A 15,536-nucleotide genomic window follows, 5' to 3' on the forward strand; every position below is an offset into this window, starting at 1 on the left:
GAATATAAGGAATGTTAGAACTATCAGGCTACCTCGCTGAGAATTTATGCAGTTCTTCCTACTACCGCGTTTATTTAATCTCGCACCGTACGCACGTTACCTCGTTCAAGGTGTCCTTTCACTTCGACTATTTTTTCGTTGCAGCGCGCATTCGCGCACGCGGTTTTATAGCAATTTATCGCGATTTTTCATAAAATATTACGAAGGTTGTTCGCTGGTTCTCGGGCCACGCGGGTTATACCTTCTTTATCGCCTGCATGACGGCAATAGTTTACCACCGGCTTCTGCATTCTCTTCCTTTCTGTCGCATCGTCTCGCGATTTCGTATTAACATCAAGAAACGTACCGTTAACTGCCTCGGTGCAATGCGAATAAAAGCACAACGGTGCATTCGTTATCAGTAGCATATTCATTATAAGATACATCTCAAGCTCATCCATACGATTCATTCGTCTTAATTAATTAGTACCATCACGTCAGGTGAATAATTCATTTAAATATCCTGTTCAAAATAACAATTGATTTTCATTATCGTGGTCAATAAAATGGTCAGCTGTGAAATAGTTAATTATATTGTTAGCCAGCCGGTGCCTCGTGCGCGCTGTATTCAAATTTTGTTATCTCGTCGCGATCGCTCGTAAATCGCATAATTTCACGTTTGTATTATCGTGGGTGTCGAACCCAGGCGGGCACGTACGCGCGGTGAATAGAGAGCGGGACGAGACACAATGCATACGCGAGCCAGACGAAACAAACCATAATGTATTGTACCAGCGGAGTCTCTATTATAGAGGAGATAGTCAGACGTGGTGGATGAGAAATGAAGTGGTATAAGTTGAATAACTTCAGGATCGCGCGATCCTGTGTCTTGGCGAGGTCTTTATTTCATTGAATTCACCGTGAGAACGAAGCACGCAGCACGCGATAATAAAAATTTGTTATGTATTCCATCATCGCTTCCCACCGGAACCACTTAACATATTCTACATATTCCGTTTCCAGCCACGACGTTTCGTTCAATAAAAAGAAATGTAATATTCAAAGGAGTTTAAAATTTACTCGATGCATCTCATTTTTTCAATTACACAGAAAAGGAACGAAGTGAGAATGCTTTAGAATGCTGGATCACTATTTGCGTCACTTCCTTGAGTTTTCGGGACAATTTCACATTTTCAAGATTATTTTGTGTTCGCCGGTGTTTGAATAAGAGCAAACCTCTCCCCTGTAGTATTGCATGCGCAAAATCTTGCTGACGCAGATTCCGCTCCCTTTGTCAGCAGCCCTATGCAATAATCGGCACGCTGGCCTCCTGCGGGTCGTTTGTTATGCAAACAGAGTCTTTCATTTTTGATCGAGGCGGAATCTTGGCAGTCGCACGCCCGACGAACCCCTATCGTCGAATATCAATCTGCAGAAACTCCGCTCCACCGACGCGATTTCCGATGAAAAGGAATTCTCAACGTTAACAGAAAATAATTTTTGAACATTTTAAATCGAATTATCGCGACAATAGGACAATACTTATCTTTCGATTGTCATCTTTTGTATACATTGTGTACATGTTTCTATGAAAATATAAGCCCGCAAACGTCCGCGGGTTAATAATAATCAGACGAATAATACTTACGCGCAGAGCGAGGACGCTTGGAGCGGAAATCGGTTCACGCCTCGGCAGTTCTTTTTGTTTCAAACGCGCAGGACGATTCTCAGTTGTATCGCGTGGCGCGAGTTTCACCCTCGGCAATTTTGAGCCCCGCTTTTCTCGGCCCTTCACATTTTCCAACCACCCTCCAGACCATCCTACCAATATGAACGCGCATCGCGCGACGCGACGTTACGCTCAGGTGTGCGACCGAAGTTGAAACGAATTTCTAAAGACAAACTGTATCGATGATGCACCCTCTTCTCGAGTATACGCTCGTAAAGATGCCTATTCATATTCCTGCCAGTGTGCAGGAGAAATGAAGGAGTGTCAGTACTCTTCTAAAATATTGTAAGGAACGGTATAGTCAATAAATTATAGGACGTCTCTCTATATAAGAGATATTTTTAAATCTAAAAAAACATAATCGTAACAATATTTCATGTTAGACATAATTCCTCTCGACATAATGTTAATGAGTAGTCAGCAGATTTTATGCATTTATGAAAATATTGTATGCACAGAAGATATACATATACAATAGGATGTGTAAAAAGCTTAAATGATAACAGAAAGAGATTTTACTTCGGATAAAAACTCGTTATTTATTACCGATTCAGTCATCGGAAGTGATAAGAAAAGTACTAATGAATTCTTAAAATGATGGCGTGGCGGTGAACGATATCAGCGCTGTATAGATTTCATATCGCATAGCAACACGCATCTCTCACGCACCCGTTTCTCTTAATACTCACGTTCATATCCAGCCGGTTTACATGTAGAGCGTATATACATACATATCCCTGCACCTGGGAACGGCCTCGTGCTCACGTTTGCATAAATCCGTACCGCGGTTCTCGCACCCCTCGAGAAGCGATGCAGGCGATCTCGCGTGCATTTATTGCGAACGCACAAAGATGCGCCGCGAATCGGGACTGTCGCGGAGGGGTTCGAGCGTGAACAAAACGTCGGTGGTGAAAATCAGTTTGTCGTCAGGTCTGCGAATTAACTGAACCTGTCATCCATCGTTACGCAGTTGTGCCAGAATTATCGAAGAGTAAACGTCGCGAAGATAAAACCTCCCTTATAACATCTCATTCGGGTTGAATTCGGAAACAGTAAGTCAGATGTGCATTTACGTATTTCGACGAATTAGGAAAAAAATATCAAAAAAATTGAACTTCTCTCGTAACAAAATTTTTCGACGCGTGGAGTACTCGTTTTTATTCCCCGACTCTAAACCTCCCAATGGTTTTTCGGGCAATATCGTGAAAGCTAGTTTATCGAGGTCGGGCGCTCGTGTACAACCCGTCGAGTACAAAGGATTCGCGCGGGTGTTCGATCGGAGCAACACGTGCAGACTTTTACGCGCTGCATCCAATAGATACAAGTGAATTCTCGTAGGGTACAATGCGATAGGAGTTTGCTTATCGTCGCGTCGCGCCGTCCTCGAATTGGACGATGACGTCGAGTGAAATGTCGGAAATAAAAGTCGGTCTTTCCCCTAACGAAGTTTGCGGGAAACGTGTCGTTTTCAGGAAGTGCGAGAGTCCTCTCACATCGGATAACAAACTTTGTTTCACGAAAGCGAATTTAAATTGCGTCGCCACTGCAGACTAAAAATAAGACCTATTTATAAAATTGTGCCAACGTTTTATTTTCATTCTTCCGTTTTTATCCGCATCATTCTGTCTCGAACTTGAAACGCGATCAATTATTGTATGTACATGCTTTTGTCGCTCGGTAAAACTTATAATATGAGAAAAGAGATCCAATAATCATCTTTATTCGAACGGGTATTCATACAGTGTTCGTGTTCATGGTTGCTTGAATAATGAGGACAGTATTATAGAGAACATTGAGAATCGCATTACGTCGTACAAAAAGGAAAATCGGTTAATCCGTGAATAAGAGAATAATTTAAAGTGATCGTGGGTTGCGCGGTTCACCCAGTATACGAAACGCGTATACACCCAACCAGTGCAGGATGGGTGAACCACGGCGAAGCGGATGAAAAGGTAGACACATAGAGAAAATACTAGCAGGGCGAGGACCAGAACTCTTTGAACCCTCGCCTCTCCTTTTCTCTCTCTTTGGCTGTATTTTCTCCGACGCTCTCCTTTCCCCGCTTCTTCCGTGCTCCTCTGGCCTTTCGCTCTTTTCCCCTTTCTTGCTTTTTTCCCGCCGCCGCCGCTGCCGGTACGGTGCTCCTCCGGTGTAGCTCTCGCGCGCGAGCTACGGTTTTACTGATTATACCAGAAGCCAACGACGCCGTCGTACTGCATTTCCATTATCGAATTCCTCGCAGTCGTTCGTCGCCCGCGGACGTCTATGGTCGCGCGGGAGGGTGACATGTTCTGCGTAAGATTTATCCGCGATCGGAATCACGAGGACAGCTGCGGTTGCCATCGAACCGATCAGGAAGGTAGGAAACTCGAGTGGTCCCTCCGTTTCGATTACCCTCGTCTACCCCGTGTTATTTTCATCGCGTTTACCACCCTCTCGTCCTTTGTTTTGATCCTCGGTCTTATTGACGTGTAGCACGTTGGTCCTCCTTCCTATGTGTTTTTGTACGCGTGAGTCTTTCACTCCTCTCCCGGTGACTTCTGAAAGAAAAACAGTGGTCGGTGAGTGTTTCTCGCGTTTCACGTTATTCTTGCATGGCACTCGACGCGACTGTAACTAGTTTAGGTAATTCCTTACCGCAAATGGCTCGAGTGATATATTATTTGGTTAGTAGGAACAGTTGCAGAACTGTCAGCAAATATTTATTCGAAATGTTCTCATATACCGTGCGCATTTTAGTGCATCACGTGAAAACGTGTTCACGTTTCATTCTCGACGATTTTATTTTCCTGGGAAAAAAGTACGGAGCTTCCGCTAGTAAACGAGAAAGAATGGAAACTGGCGCCAAGGTTTATTTCTCTTGGTCGCGATTGTCACGTTCCTTTTTTCTGTTCTCTTTTATGTCCTGCCCTCGATCTTTTTCATCTGGAACACAATTTTTTATTTCTCCACTCTCGTCCGTCTTTATAGCACGGTCTGTTTCAATTTTTGTTTCACGCTTTCTGTGCGGCGTAACTTTCGATGAGAGTCATCTTTATAATTTTTGACGAATGTACAAAGTGTCAGTGATATCGAGTGTTGTACAAAGGCTAAAATATCCTGTAACTGCTTTTCCGTTATTTCGTTTGGATACAAACGTTAACGATAATTATTTCCATATTTTGAAACATCTGCCGTATCCCGCGGAGTGTTGACAAGTATTTAAAAGAGAAAAGCAGCTTGTACTTGAATCGCAGCGGTTGGAACATATTTCGTTCGTCCACCGCGTTTCCATCATTACATGCCCGGGCGTGTGAACGCGTGTAAGCACGCGTGTCGCGTATACGCGTCAAGACGTCCTGAAAAGGACACGTCGCGTCGCCGACACGTGTACGTGACAGAGAAGATAGGGGTTGATCGTTGAAAAGCAGGAGCTTCCAGGAGGGTAGCTAGAAGAAAGTACAAGAGGGACGGGGGAGTGCGAGTAAAGGGAGGACAAATAAGGGAATCTAGGAAAAAAGGGAGAGATTGCAATTTGCTGAACCTCACTGCAAAACGAGACAGCCGAGTGACGGCGAGGCTTGAGAAAGGAAAAAAAAAATCGCTGCCTGGATTACGCCGGTCCGTTGATGAAAGTACATTTCTTTCCCTCTCCGTTCCTCTTTCTTCCTCGCGCACCGCGATACGTTTCTCGTCGTTGTTTTATTAATGCCGAATTGAACAGCATGCACCGATAGAATTTGAATAATTTGCCGAAAATTACTCGCCGCGACGGGAACCGCTACGTGCTGGGGAGAACGATCGATGGCAACCGAAACTTGTTTATTACCGCCCTGGTAATTCAGCCTTTAATTAGCGGGTGAAGTGGAAATTTTTATTTGCTATTTCTATAAGCAATCTTTCAACTCGCTTCCGTGTGTAAATGTTTGAGAATGAAAGAGTGGGCTTCAGGATTTTAAATACAAGCTCACAGGACAGTCGTTATTATATAAATTTTCAATTTCTGTGCCGGAACGAAATTATTCAGCTTTCATTTACTGTTTTCATGATGATTAAAAATTATTTTAAATCCATATTAAAGAATTTATAACAAAGTAATGAATCAGAATTTTAGTCGAGATCTGTTTTTCTCTGGCCCTTTCCGATCAGCATTTAGTACTTTTTAGCTTCAAGAGGCCCGATTCGTTCCCATCGTACTGCTGTCTAGTTCTCGCGTTTTATTCACTCCCTTCTCGATTGTTCATACCGCTCTTCCCGACCGGTAAACTTCCTTTCTTCCAAGTTGAAGCTTCGCGGCGGTGAGAATAAAACTTGAGATAAAGAGGGTTTCTCGAAGAACGTTTCTCTTTTTTTTTATTAACCCGTCGACGTATCCTGGACATTCATTCCTGATTTCAATAGGATCCTTCGCTCCTTCGCGTGCTTCCTTTCAATTCGCTTCAGCAAAGACCGAATATTTCTTTTCTTCGATTCATCGATTGCCGAGTTTTTCGAGTGCGGGACAAACGATAACGATCGACGTTTCTCACCACTTTATACGAAAGAATTATGTGATCGACGGAATTGCACTCGGGATTCATTTGCAAGTCAATCCCTCCAGATTCCTGCCATCTCCCGTGAGCAAACAAATACTGAATAAATTGTTTATACTTTGTTCTTGTTACACAGATTGAAGTACAAGGAATGAGAATGACTAAAATGTAGGTCGTTACCCGGGTTCAAGTGGGATTGATTAAAATTCTTAGAATTCCTCGTTCGTATTTTATAAAGCATCATTTATTATTGTATAAAAGCAGAAAGCTTTTCTTTATGTTTGCATAACGGACGAGATTATTTGTTTTAATCAAATTTCAATTTTCGACCATTAAATTTCCATTATTATATCTACCATATTCGCTCTCGGGACGGGGATATTTATTCAACTTAACGAGATATTATTCTCGATGGTATGAGTGAAGAGCATGATCGCCCCGTTAAGCTTTGATCCGGATTTTTCGATTTCCGCCCTCGGTCGCGCGTTTCCTCTACCTCCCGTACGCAACCGAAATCGGGGGGTGCGTAGAAGACCAGCTTGAAAATCCACGGAACGGATATTTCCGATACGGTTAGTAGCCAGGATACTCTCCCCTAACCGCATAATCCGCGCCTAAGCAACGATGCATTGGGGGGATGGTCCAGAGCTTTTTCGATACATCCCTTATCGATGTCGAGTGCGCGAGAGCTTCCTCTATGCGCATTTTCCTGTCCGCATTTTTCCGTGCGTAAAATACATACATTCATGCGCGGAATTTTTACATAGAATTACATAGTCAAAAATTCAAGAGTCCTTTTTACAAACGATGGCTCTTTTATTCAACAGTGTTTAAATAAATACGGAGGTGAATGTTTTAAATAAAACGTTTTACAAGTAGTTTATATAATTCGTGTCAATTAAAAGAAGAGAATTATCACATTTTTTACATTTGAGGTAATTTTTCTTTTTCCACTCAGCATCATGCATGTACACATAGATATGTATGTCACTTTTAGATTAATGCCGCACATTCACGAACCATTTTCGGCGCTGTTGCGCGTGAGCAATTCGGCGGGCAAATGTATCCGAGCACCACGCGACTTGTCAATTCATATAGAAGAGAGGGCGGCCGATTCTTGCGCGGAGTGCTCCCATTTATATACACCGCGGGTACCAACAGCTGCTAACGACGTTAACTCCGTCTTGTTTCATTCTCTCCCTTCCTTTCCCTTGTCTCTCATTGTCGCTCGGCTGAAAGGCGATCAGTGGGTCGAAAGAAAGAATTGGGGGCTGTTTTTTCGTCTTGATATTGGATCTTCTTCTGTCACCGTTACCAGATGCGGAATTTCAGGGGTGAAAATTAATTTAGAATTTGAGAACTCAGACCCGCTCGTTCTTTTCTCAAAAGATATTAAATTCTGGTCAGATTAGGTACAGACAGCTTTTGGTGTCTGTACATATACATGTGTCTGTACATGTACATATGTGGACACGTTAGGTGACTGATTGACTGACACATTAGACTAGTTTCAACCTGGTCCTAGAAACCTCTCATAGTACATCTCATTTTTATGATATAGGCACTCACTGAAAAAACACGTACATTAAGTGTTGTAGTATGATATTTAAATGATGTTAAACAATGAAGTTAGAAAATACAGTAAGCGATAAGAGATTATTAAAATGAGTGGTGTAAAGGGGGAGAAGGATATAACGGTTAGCGATGCTGATGAGATGCTATGATAAACGATGATGATCCTCGTACGTATAATAGAGTTGGGGATCTGTCCGCGTGAATCCCATGAATACACAGATTCCAGCTCCTTGTACTTATATATCCTGTTCTCTCCTTCGGGCAAACTCGAAGTGCACGATCCACTAGAATTTTTAGAACTCGCGATCAGCACTTGAATTCAAAAAAGTGCTGCGTGATGCAGGAAACGTGTACAGTACTGTGCAAAAGTCTTACGTTGTCTATTGAATATTGAACTGATATTTTAGTATCTCATACGTGAATCGAAAAGCATTTCGGTCGTGAATTTTCATTTTATTTCATATTTATTCTATTTCTGCATTTCGATGAAATATGCATTTTAGGACATTTATGTATGTGCACGTATAAATTCCCGGTTCTTATACGATCCTCTTGTGAACAGAATAAAATCACGAGTATTTCGACCGTAATAAAATAATATATAATCTCATACAATCATCAATATAACAATATTTGGAAGTGCAACGCAATTTACATATAATTATTAATAAAACGATCGCTTATATATTTTCGGACGGTATTGTACGCGATTCTCCTCCGGCGAAAATGAATTTTAATATACATAATCTCGTACGTGATTCACGTCCTGCGAGGTAAAATTAGAAAATAGGGGCAGGAGAAAAATGTAATTTCGTTATTGCATGCTAGGTTGAGCACGATAAAGTCACTAATTTTTAGAATTAATTTTGTATACGAGGAAGGATTATAAAGATAAAAGAAAATCTGGTTATGCTCTTCAAAAATTTAAACCTGGACCGGAGATTTTTATTTTAAATTTAAATGTAAGTGTTTATAAGTGATGATTTTTCATTCGAATCGAGTGAAGTTTTATCATCACATGCCCCGTAAATCAGAGATTCAATGTTTATTCGCTTGTAATCTTCGCGAGTGGACATGTTCAACAATGAAATCCATTTGACAACTCGGATTACAATAGTGTGTACACGGATCGTAATACGCGTCACCTGTTAGCTCACAAGCTTCAGTCAGATTGAACATTCAAGCTTAATACAGCTGTGAAAATACGTTGATAGGAAAATTGATCGCTCAGAATATAATTTAATAAATAGTATTAGATATAATATAAAGATTTTAATGTCGATGATATTAAAAAATAAATCAGAGATTGTCAGAAACATTACACAGTGAGAGTAGAAAGTAAATTTTAAGACACAAAATGAGTCTAGTTGTTACAGACTCTATTGCGAGGAGGATAAACTGCAACGAATAGATATATCTGTTCCATTCGTATCTAATAAATTGCTAAGCTACAGGAAAGAAACGTAATAAATGGCAATATAAAATATTTACGATGCGCCAGTTTTCACAAGAGCATGGTTGTTAAGTTTGAACGACCGATTACAACATCGGGGACGCGATGATAAGAACAGGAGCTAGTTTTAAATGTCTTATCACACACCGTACACGTTTCCCGGCGCACATATTTTTGTCACACACCCTCGCTCCGCGCGAGTTCCCCATCGAATTAATCCTCGTGATCGCGAGGCATGGTATCTACTTGCTGCAAATGGATTTCGCGGTGAATAGAAAACACTCGGTTCGACGTACGATGTCGTTCGGATGCAATTTCGTTGCGATGCTCACGGGGGAATTGAAAATATAATGCGCCCCATATACGATCCTATTACGGAAGAACCTCTAAAAGGGATCACAAGAGCATCATTGAGATTCATCGACCGACACATTGAAATAGACATTTGTAAGAGATTTATTATTTGTCTCTTCATTAAATATTAAAATCTCTTTAATATAACATTTATGGATCTCCTCTAACTATTGAGAAGGATCTTCGAAACGCACTTTTCATTCTTATCAGATGTTCTTCTTGTGAGAGACGTTACTTGTTCTGATATCATAGAGTACTTGAAGATGTAATTGGTAGGACTTCCGAGTAAATAATTGAGTGATAAGCAATGGAAAAAGTGGAATGCGCTGAGAGGGAACGAAGATTTACGGTGAACTTATGAGTCAACCGCCTCCTGACAGGCATCAGGACTTAAGCCGATCCCGTGGGACGTTGTCAGAAGAGGCTCCGCTTTGTTGAACTCACCCCTGGACTCTAATTCGTATCGACGGCCGCACGTGCGTGAACTCCCCGAACGAGAGAAAAAAACACGTGCGCCAAATCAGCTACAGCGAAATTGAAACTAACAAAAATTCTGGCCTGATTTTCATGGATTTGTAACCCTATTATCGTTCCAAGTTCACGCATCCCTTTTGTCTCCTTTTTCTCGGTAACGAGGGAAACTTGTGTCTGCGTATTCATAAACAGAAATACATTATTAATGATCCTTAGAGATTACGTATTATATGTCATGTATTTAGATAACATCATTGTCCTGCTTAATACAAGTATGGATTCTGCATATAAATTAGATTAAAAGCAAATGTGCTCTATCTTCTTACAATCACCATATCGCTTAAATTCTACGTATACTTGATCGTGCATCAAGATAGTCTCCTAATTGGAATCAAATTAATGGGAAAGCAGTGGATTGATACGAGAACGAATTGCAATCTAATCTACTAATCAGGACTCGAACTGTCGCGTCAGATCCCTCGTTCGCTTTGTTCGCTGCCATCCATACCAATCGCGTTAAAGCTCAAAGGCGGAAAACGAGAAGCGCCGCGAGGCTACGGAATATCCTCTGTTTTCGTTTAACGAGTAACCGATAATAAAGTTTTCCCTGGAAAAGGGTGGCTTAGTCATCTTCGAACCGGCTAATCGTATAGTTCTCGCAGGAGGCGATCGGACACGAAAATTCTAAGGGCTCTTCTAATCCTCGACTTAGACTTAGGGGGTAGCCTGGCGTAATTCGATTCTTTGACCGATCATTTTAACTCTTTTTCACTCTGCTTACTTCGGAAAAGGTCTTGGATCTCTTATATTCCATTCGCAAATTACTCTTATTTTTGTATACAATTAAAAACTGTAGATTTTTAACATATAATTGTATTTTTATTGCAAGTCAATTCTCGTATAATATACGACGTTCTGTTTCATACTATTACGTAAAGAATTTCTGAATTCGTTGAATTTTATATAACTTATGTACGGGGGTGTACTGACATTATTTTCTTGTTAGCCGCACTTAACCAATCGCGTACGTAGTCGTCGAACACATCACAGCCCTTTATCTCGACTGTAATTCGATATGCCAAAGGTGGGAAAAGAAAACAGAAACCGATATACCAAGCTGTAACATATGTGGGAGTCAGGAGTAGACAGTCTCATGTGGCAATCTGAAAGCGTTTACCCTCGATTGACATTTGCCTCGCAGCGATGAAATCTGCCTTGCCTCTGCTAGTCCGAGCTTTCGACTATTTGTTATACTACACGTGTACTATCAGAGAGCTGTCGATTCTCTCCCGTTGTTTGTTCTTCAAAAACGGAGTAGCTTCTGTATCCGATACGCTCGACAAATTGTCAATCTTCTATGTCATCCAACTATACATGTTATATATAGATATTTAATTCGATTGCTCGACTGGAATAGAATCAGTCAATAACAGACATGTGTTCGTCTAGTAATTTCAAAGCTAAGTTTTCCACATTCTTATCATTTAATAATAGTAGTTCGTGATGATGCCGATGATAAAATATGTGTTGATCTATATAATACGGTATATTTAATTCGTAGATTTTTACTGTCATTACCTAGTTGCCTGTAATAAGTTGACGAGGAGTTAAGTGCGTGGTTAAGTTTAGTTTGACGAGCATGAAGAAATCGTTTTGCCGCTAATTTCCGCGCTGATCTTCCGTTCTCGGTAAATCCACCGGTGTGCCAATGGAGTTCCGTACACATATCGCATGCACTGCACGTTTCCCAGAGGTTCTCAATCGAAACATGTTTGCAAGTTTTACTATGTAAATCTATATTTAAAAAATGTTCAATTACATTTAATTAAAATTGATCAAATATCAATAAATTTTCAATTCGAAGTCTACAAGGTCGCGTTGTAATTACATTGAAAAAGAGTATCGAATTGAATAAAGACAAGCTCTCAAATTGACTTATTAATCTTCTCGTTAGAGTTTAATGATACTTTATCAGTTTCAAGAAAATAAACAAGCTTCGATTGCGGAGACTATCAAAATTAGAGAAGGAGGAGTAGAGGCGAGAGGCGAAGATAGAGGAAGAGTCAGTGTATCCACGAGAGCTACCACTGAAGTTAATCGCCTTGGCCTGTCAATCGTACGCTCGCACGCACGCATACGTGAACGTCGCGTTTAATATACATACACCCGATGAACGTACGCAGACAACTGCAGCCCCGATGCAATGCCCTTATGAGTTCGTGCACCGTTAAAGACGCACTAATGCAACCGCGCGCTCTTCGTTGCTCCCTCGTCCGTTGATGCACTCTTGCCGACGAGTGTACCAACGAAACAAAAGGAGGGAGGAGAGCGTCGAGTGGGACAGTATGGAACTGCACCCGTACGAAATGCAATCACATGCGAGTTTACGTTAAGACGGGGCACGCGAATGCTCGAAATTTAATATTAAAATGCGGCGCGTTCCTGTGTACTAATAAAGAATTATCGTGAGGGACCGATCAGTGCATAGGATTTATGTATTCTTCGTTAATTGGTATTCGTGTAACATGGTGAGTCATAAATTTAACATTGCGTAAAAATCGTTCAAGCTGGTATATACATCGAAATTTTATTCCATTTATCCAAAATAACATCTACAGAAAAGTGCGAATTAGAATCCTACATTCTTTCAAATAAAAGCTTTAGCATATTTATTCAATGCGAGGGTTTTTGCGAGGTGGGATAACGTCTGTACATTTAGCAGAAAGCTATTTTTTAAATTAACTTTAAACAGCGGGTACTGTTGGATTGTATAAGTGGTAAAATTAGAACAAAGTCAAGCTCGGAGCACAGTGTTCAAAGAAATGCAACTGAAGTACAAACCCACTGCCATGAATGCGCAACAAGTCTTGCCTAACATGCATGTTTTTTGCTACTAACCCTTTAGAACCGTGGGTACTCTCCGTCCTTTAGCTTCTAAATGTTTTCGATGTTAATTAGAACTGCTCTTTCTAGTACTCTGCTCTGCACCAATAATTTATGTTTCACAATTTTTGAACCTTCTGTAACAACATATTATGTAGAACTGTGATTTATATTGCAATATTTATTTTATTATAATCAACAATACGTGACATAAAAATATATGAAATTTATATCTGATTATGGATGGAATAGCATTCAAGATTCACTATATATTTCGTATAGCAACGTCAACGTTGAAAAGAATCACTGCAATTTACTACATAAAGTGTTTCCTTCTTCTGGTTGTTACGCTAACAATACGCGTTTCCGCTACCTAATTCGTCTTAAGATATACGTAGCCGAGTACATCGTTAGCTTAAGGATCAAACACAGAAATGTTAGAGCATTGAAAAATTTGAAAATTATTTCTCATTGAAGAATCGCATAGATATCGCATCGATTCAAGGGTGGTAACTGAAGTGGTGACTTGCTCTATGAAGGGTGCCCGTATCCACTCGTTAATCAAGACCATCGTCGAGTGCTCGTCAAACATTGGCTACGGAATCGCATTCATAGTTGGCCTAATTGCGGCGTACATTGTTTAATTAGGAATCCGTGCATTTAATCAGCAGATATTTCAGCCATTCAATACAGCGAAGTTAGACAGCACAGTATTTTATGTTAAAATTCAGGAGCAGTCTGTTTCAAAATTATGTTTCTCTCCAATTATTCTATTCCATTCGTATTAAAATGAATGCGTAGCATTTATCGAAATTCTTTACAAATGGTGGTACCTAAAATGCATAACATAATTCCTACAGGCGCACAATGGGAAACACCTGCCGTAGGAACAATAGGGTTAAAAAGAAGGGTAGAAGAGATGGTGCAGGTGGTTCCTGATGCGCCCTGGTCACCGTTCGAGAATTCGGGGCGTGCGGATGTCGTTAATATCTCGACGGATCGATCGGTCGTGCTCGAACTTACAATGAATCATTTTCGTGACAGGCGAGGTCTAATGCTCGGTCACGTTTTAACTTCTCCGCCTGATCTCGCCGCTCCCTCGTCTTCCCTTCTTTGTCAGCGATGCCTATACTGAATCCTCTGATAAAAAAGAAATCGAATTTATTACGACACCCTGTGACTCTCGAGGTTTTGATAGGGCGAGCAGCTCCGGTTAGTCTCTTCCAAGTTGTCACGACGTAGATCGTAGATATAAACCTCGTGATAGTATATATACATACTTAATGCATAAATCACGTTAGAGCGAAAAATAAAACTTGTACCTAAGTCGCGGTATACCCAGTTGCGACGCTCGGTTTATGGCCTCGAAAACTGGTGGGGGGATAAAGTGTGTACGCTGAACAAGCACGACCGTGCATTAGCGTGGTCACGATTGGTTGCAATTGGTCAGGAACGATCGATAAAGGGTTAAACTAATAAAGTGCGGGACACGTCGTCGTAAGATTCCTCCGTTCTCAGCCTCCCTCGAACGTTCATCTCGCGTGTGTATCCGATTTGTGTCACGTAGTTTGACAATTGAGCGAGTCGACCGACGGAATTAGGCTCCGTTATTACGGCGAATCAGTGTCAGCACCGGTGCCAATGAAGAACGATCACCCCGTTGCTGCTATGTCGTCGAGATTACCAGCAACGAGCAACGATCGAACGTGAGAGCGGCGCGCGCTGCGCAGTCGAAATTAATTTAAGTAGACGCAGGAATTGATTTACGGTGCTGATTCTTAATACGATTCACCGCGGGCGAATTATTGCGCGCGGCCGGTGAACGGGCGTTCACAGAGGTTCATGCAAATTGGATAGTGTGTGTAGTACACGACGGTTTGAATTATGAATTGAACGCGATCGAATCACGCGGCGGATCCTTTGTTGTGCTAAACGCGTTCCCTCTGCAACGAGGTCTTAAAAACTTCGTTCGATTAATTGAACCGCGGTGCGCTAATCCAGACACGTGTCATTGCTAGCAAACATGAAATATGAACAGATCATGCTTTTTATCAAAGCTTATAATAGACTAATTAATAAGTTGACGTAGTCGCTGTTCGAGTCTCGCAGGATACAGCTGTACGTATGAAATACGCGAAGAAGACAGTGGTATCAGATGGCGAACACGTTGTCCAGGGTTTTATTCATGAATCACTTTATCTTTTTACTAATTACGAGCGTGCGACAATAGAGCGACACATACTAATTGCGTAACTTGTGGCAGCTGGCAGTGCAGTGCGGATCATAGGATAACGCAGCTGTTCCATGATCTAGATTAAAATTTATCGGGAATCTTCATTGCGGCAATTTAGGTATACCGTACAGTCTGACTCGTAACTTCGTTATGATTCTAAACAGTTGAATTTGTAGAATATTAAATCTTCTATATGAAACGCAATACAGGTAGCACAGTCTCAGTCGTTAGCATAGTTACAAGCATTATTGTCTGTGCGTTAGTGAATTATCCATTTCAATTCGATGCGTTGGAAGTTTGTCCGACGATAACGTGAATCACTCGTTGGAAACAATGTCCGCGAGG

The 15,536-nt window shown here is 41.2% G+C and overlaps 1 protein-coding gene across 5 annotated transcripts in view; it reads left to right on the forward strand.

The window, feature by feature from the left end:
- The window catches only part of sick (sickie), a 127,015-nt gene that overhangs the window by 51,828 nt on the left and 59,651 nt on the right, over positions 1 to 15,536 (forward strand). Inside the window, exon 1 of one of the 5 annotated variants that reach the window (XM_026811398.1) lies at positions 3,959 to 4,067. The exons of the other annotated variants lie outside the window; for them this stretch is intronic. Coding sequence (XP_026667199.1) covers positions 3,974 to 4,067 — 94 coding nt within the window. The 5' untranslated portion in view covers positions 3,959 to 3,973. Of the gene's footprint in view, positions 1 to 3,958; positions 4,068 to 15,536 lie in introns of those variants that run through there. 5 annotated transcript variants of the gene reach the window in all.

The sequence above is a fragment of the Ceratina calcarata genome, unplaced genomic scaffold (genome assembly GCF_001652005.2).
Source record: "Ceratina calcarata isolate Rehan_Ccalc_2016 unplaced genomic scaffold, ASM165200v1 scaffold218, whole genome shotgun sequence".
Lineage (NCBI taxonomy): Eukaryota > Metazoa > Arthropoda > Insecta > Hymenoptera > Apidae > Ceratina > Ceratina calcarata.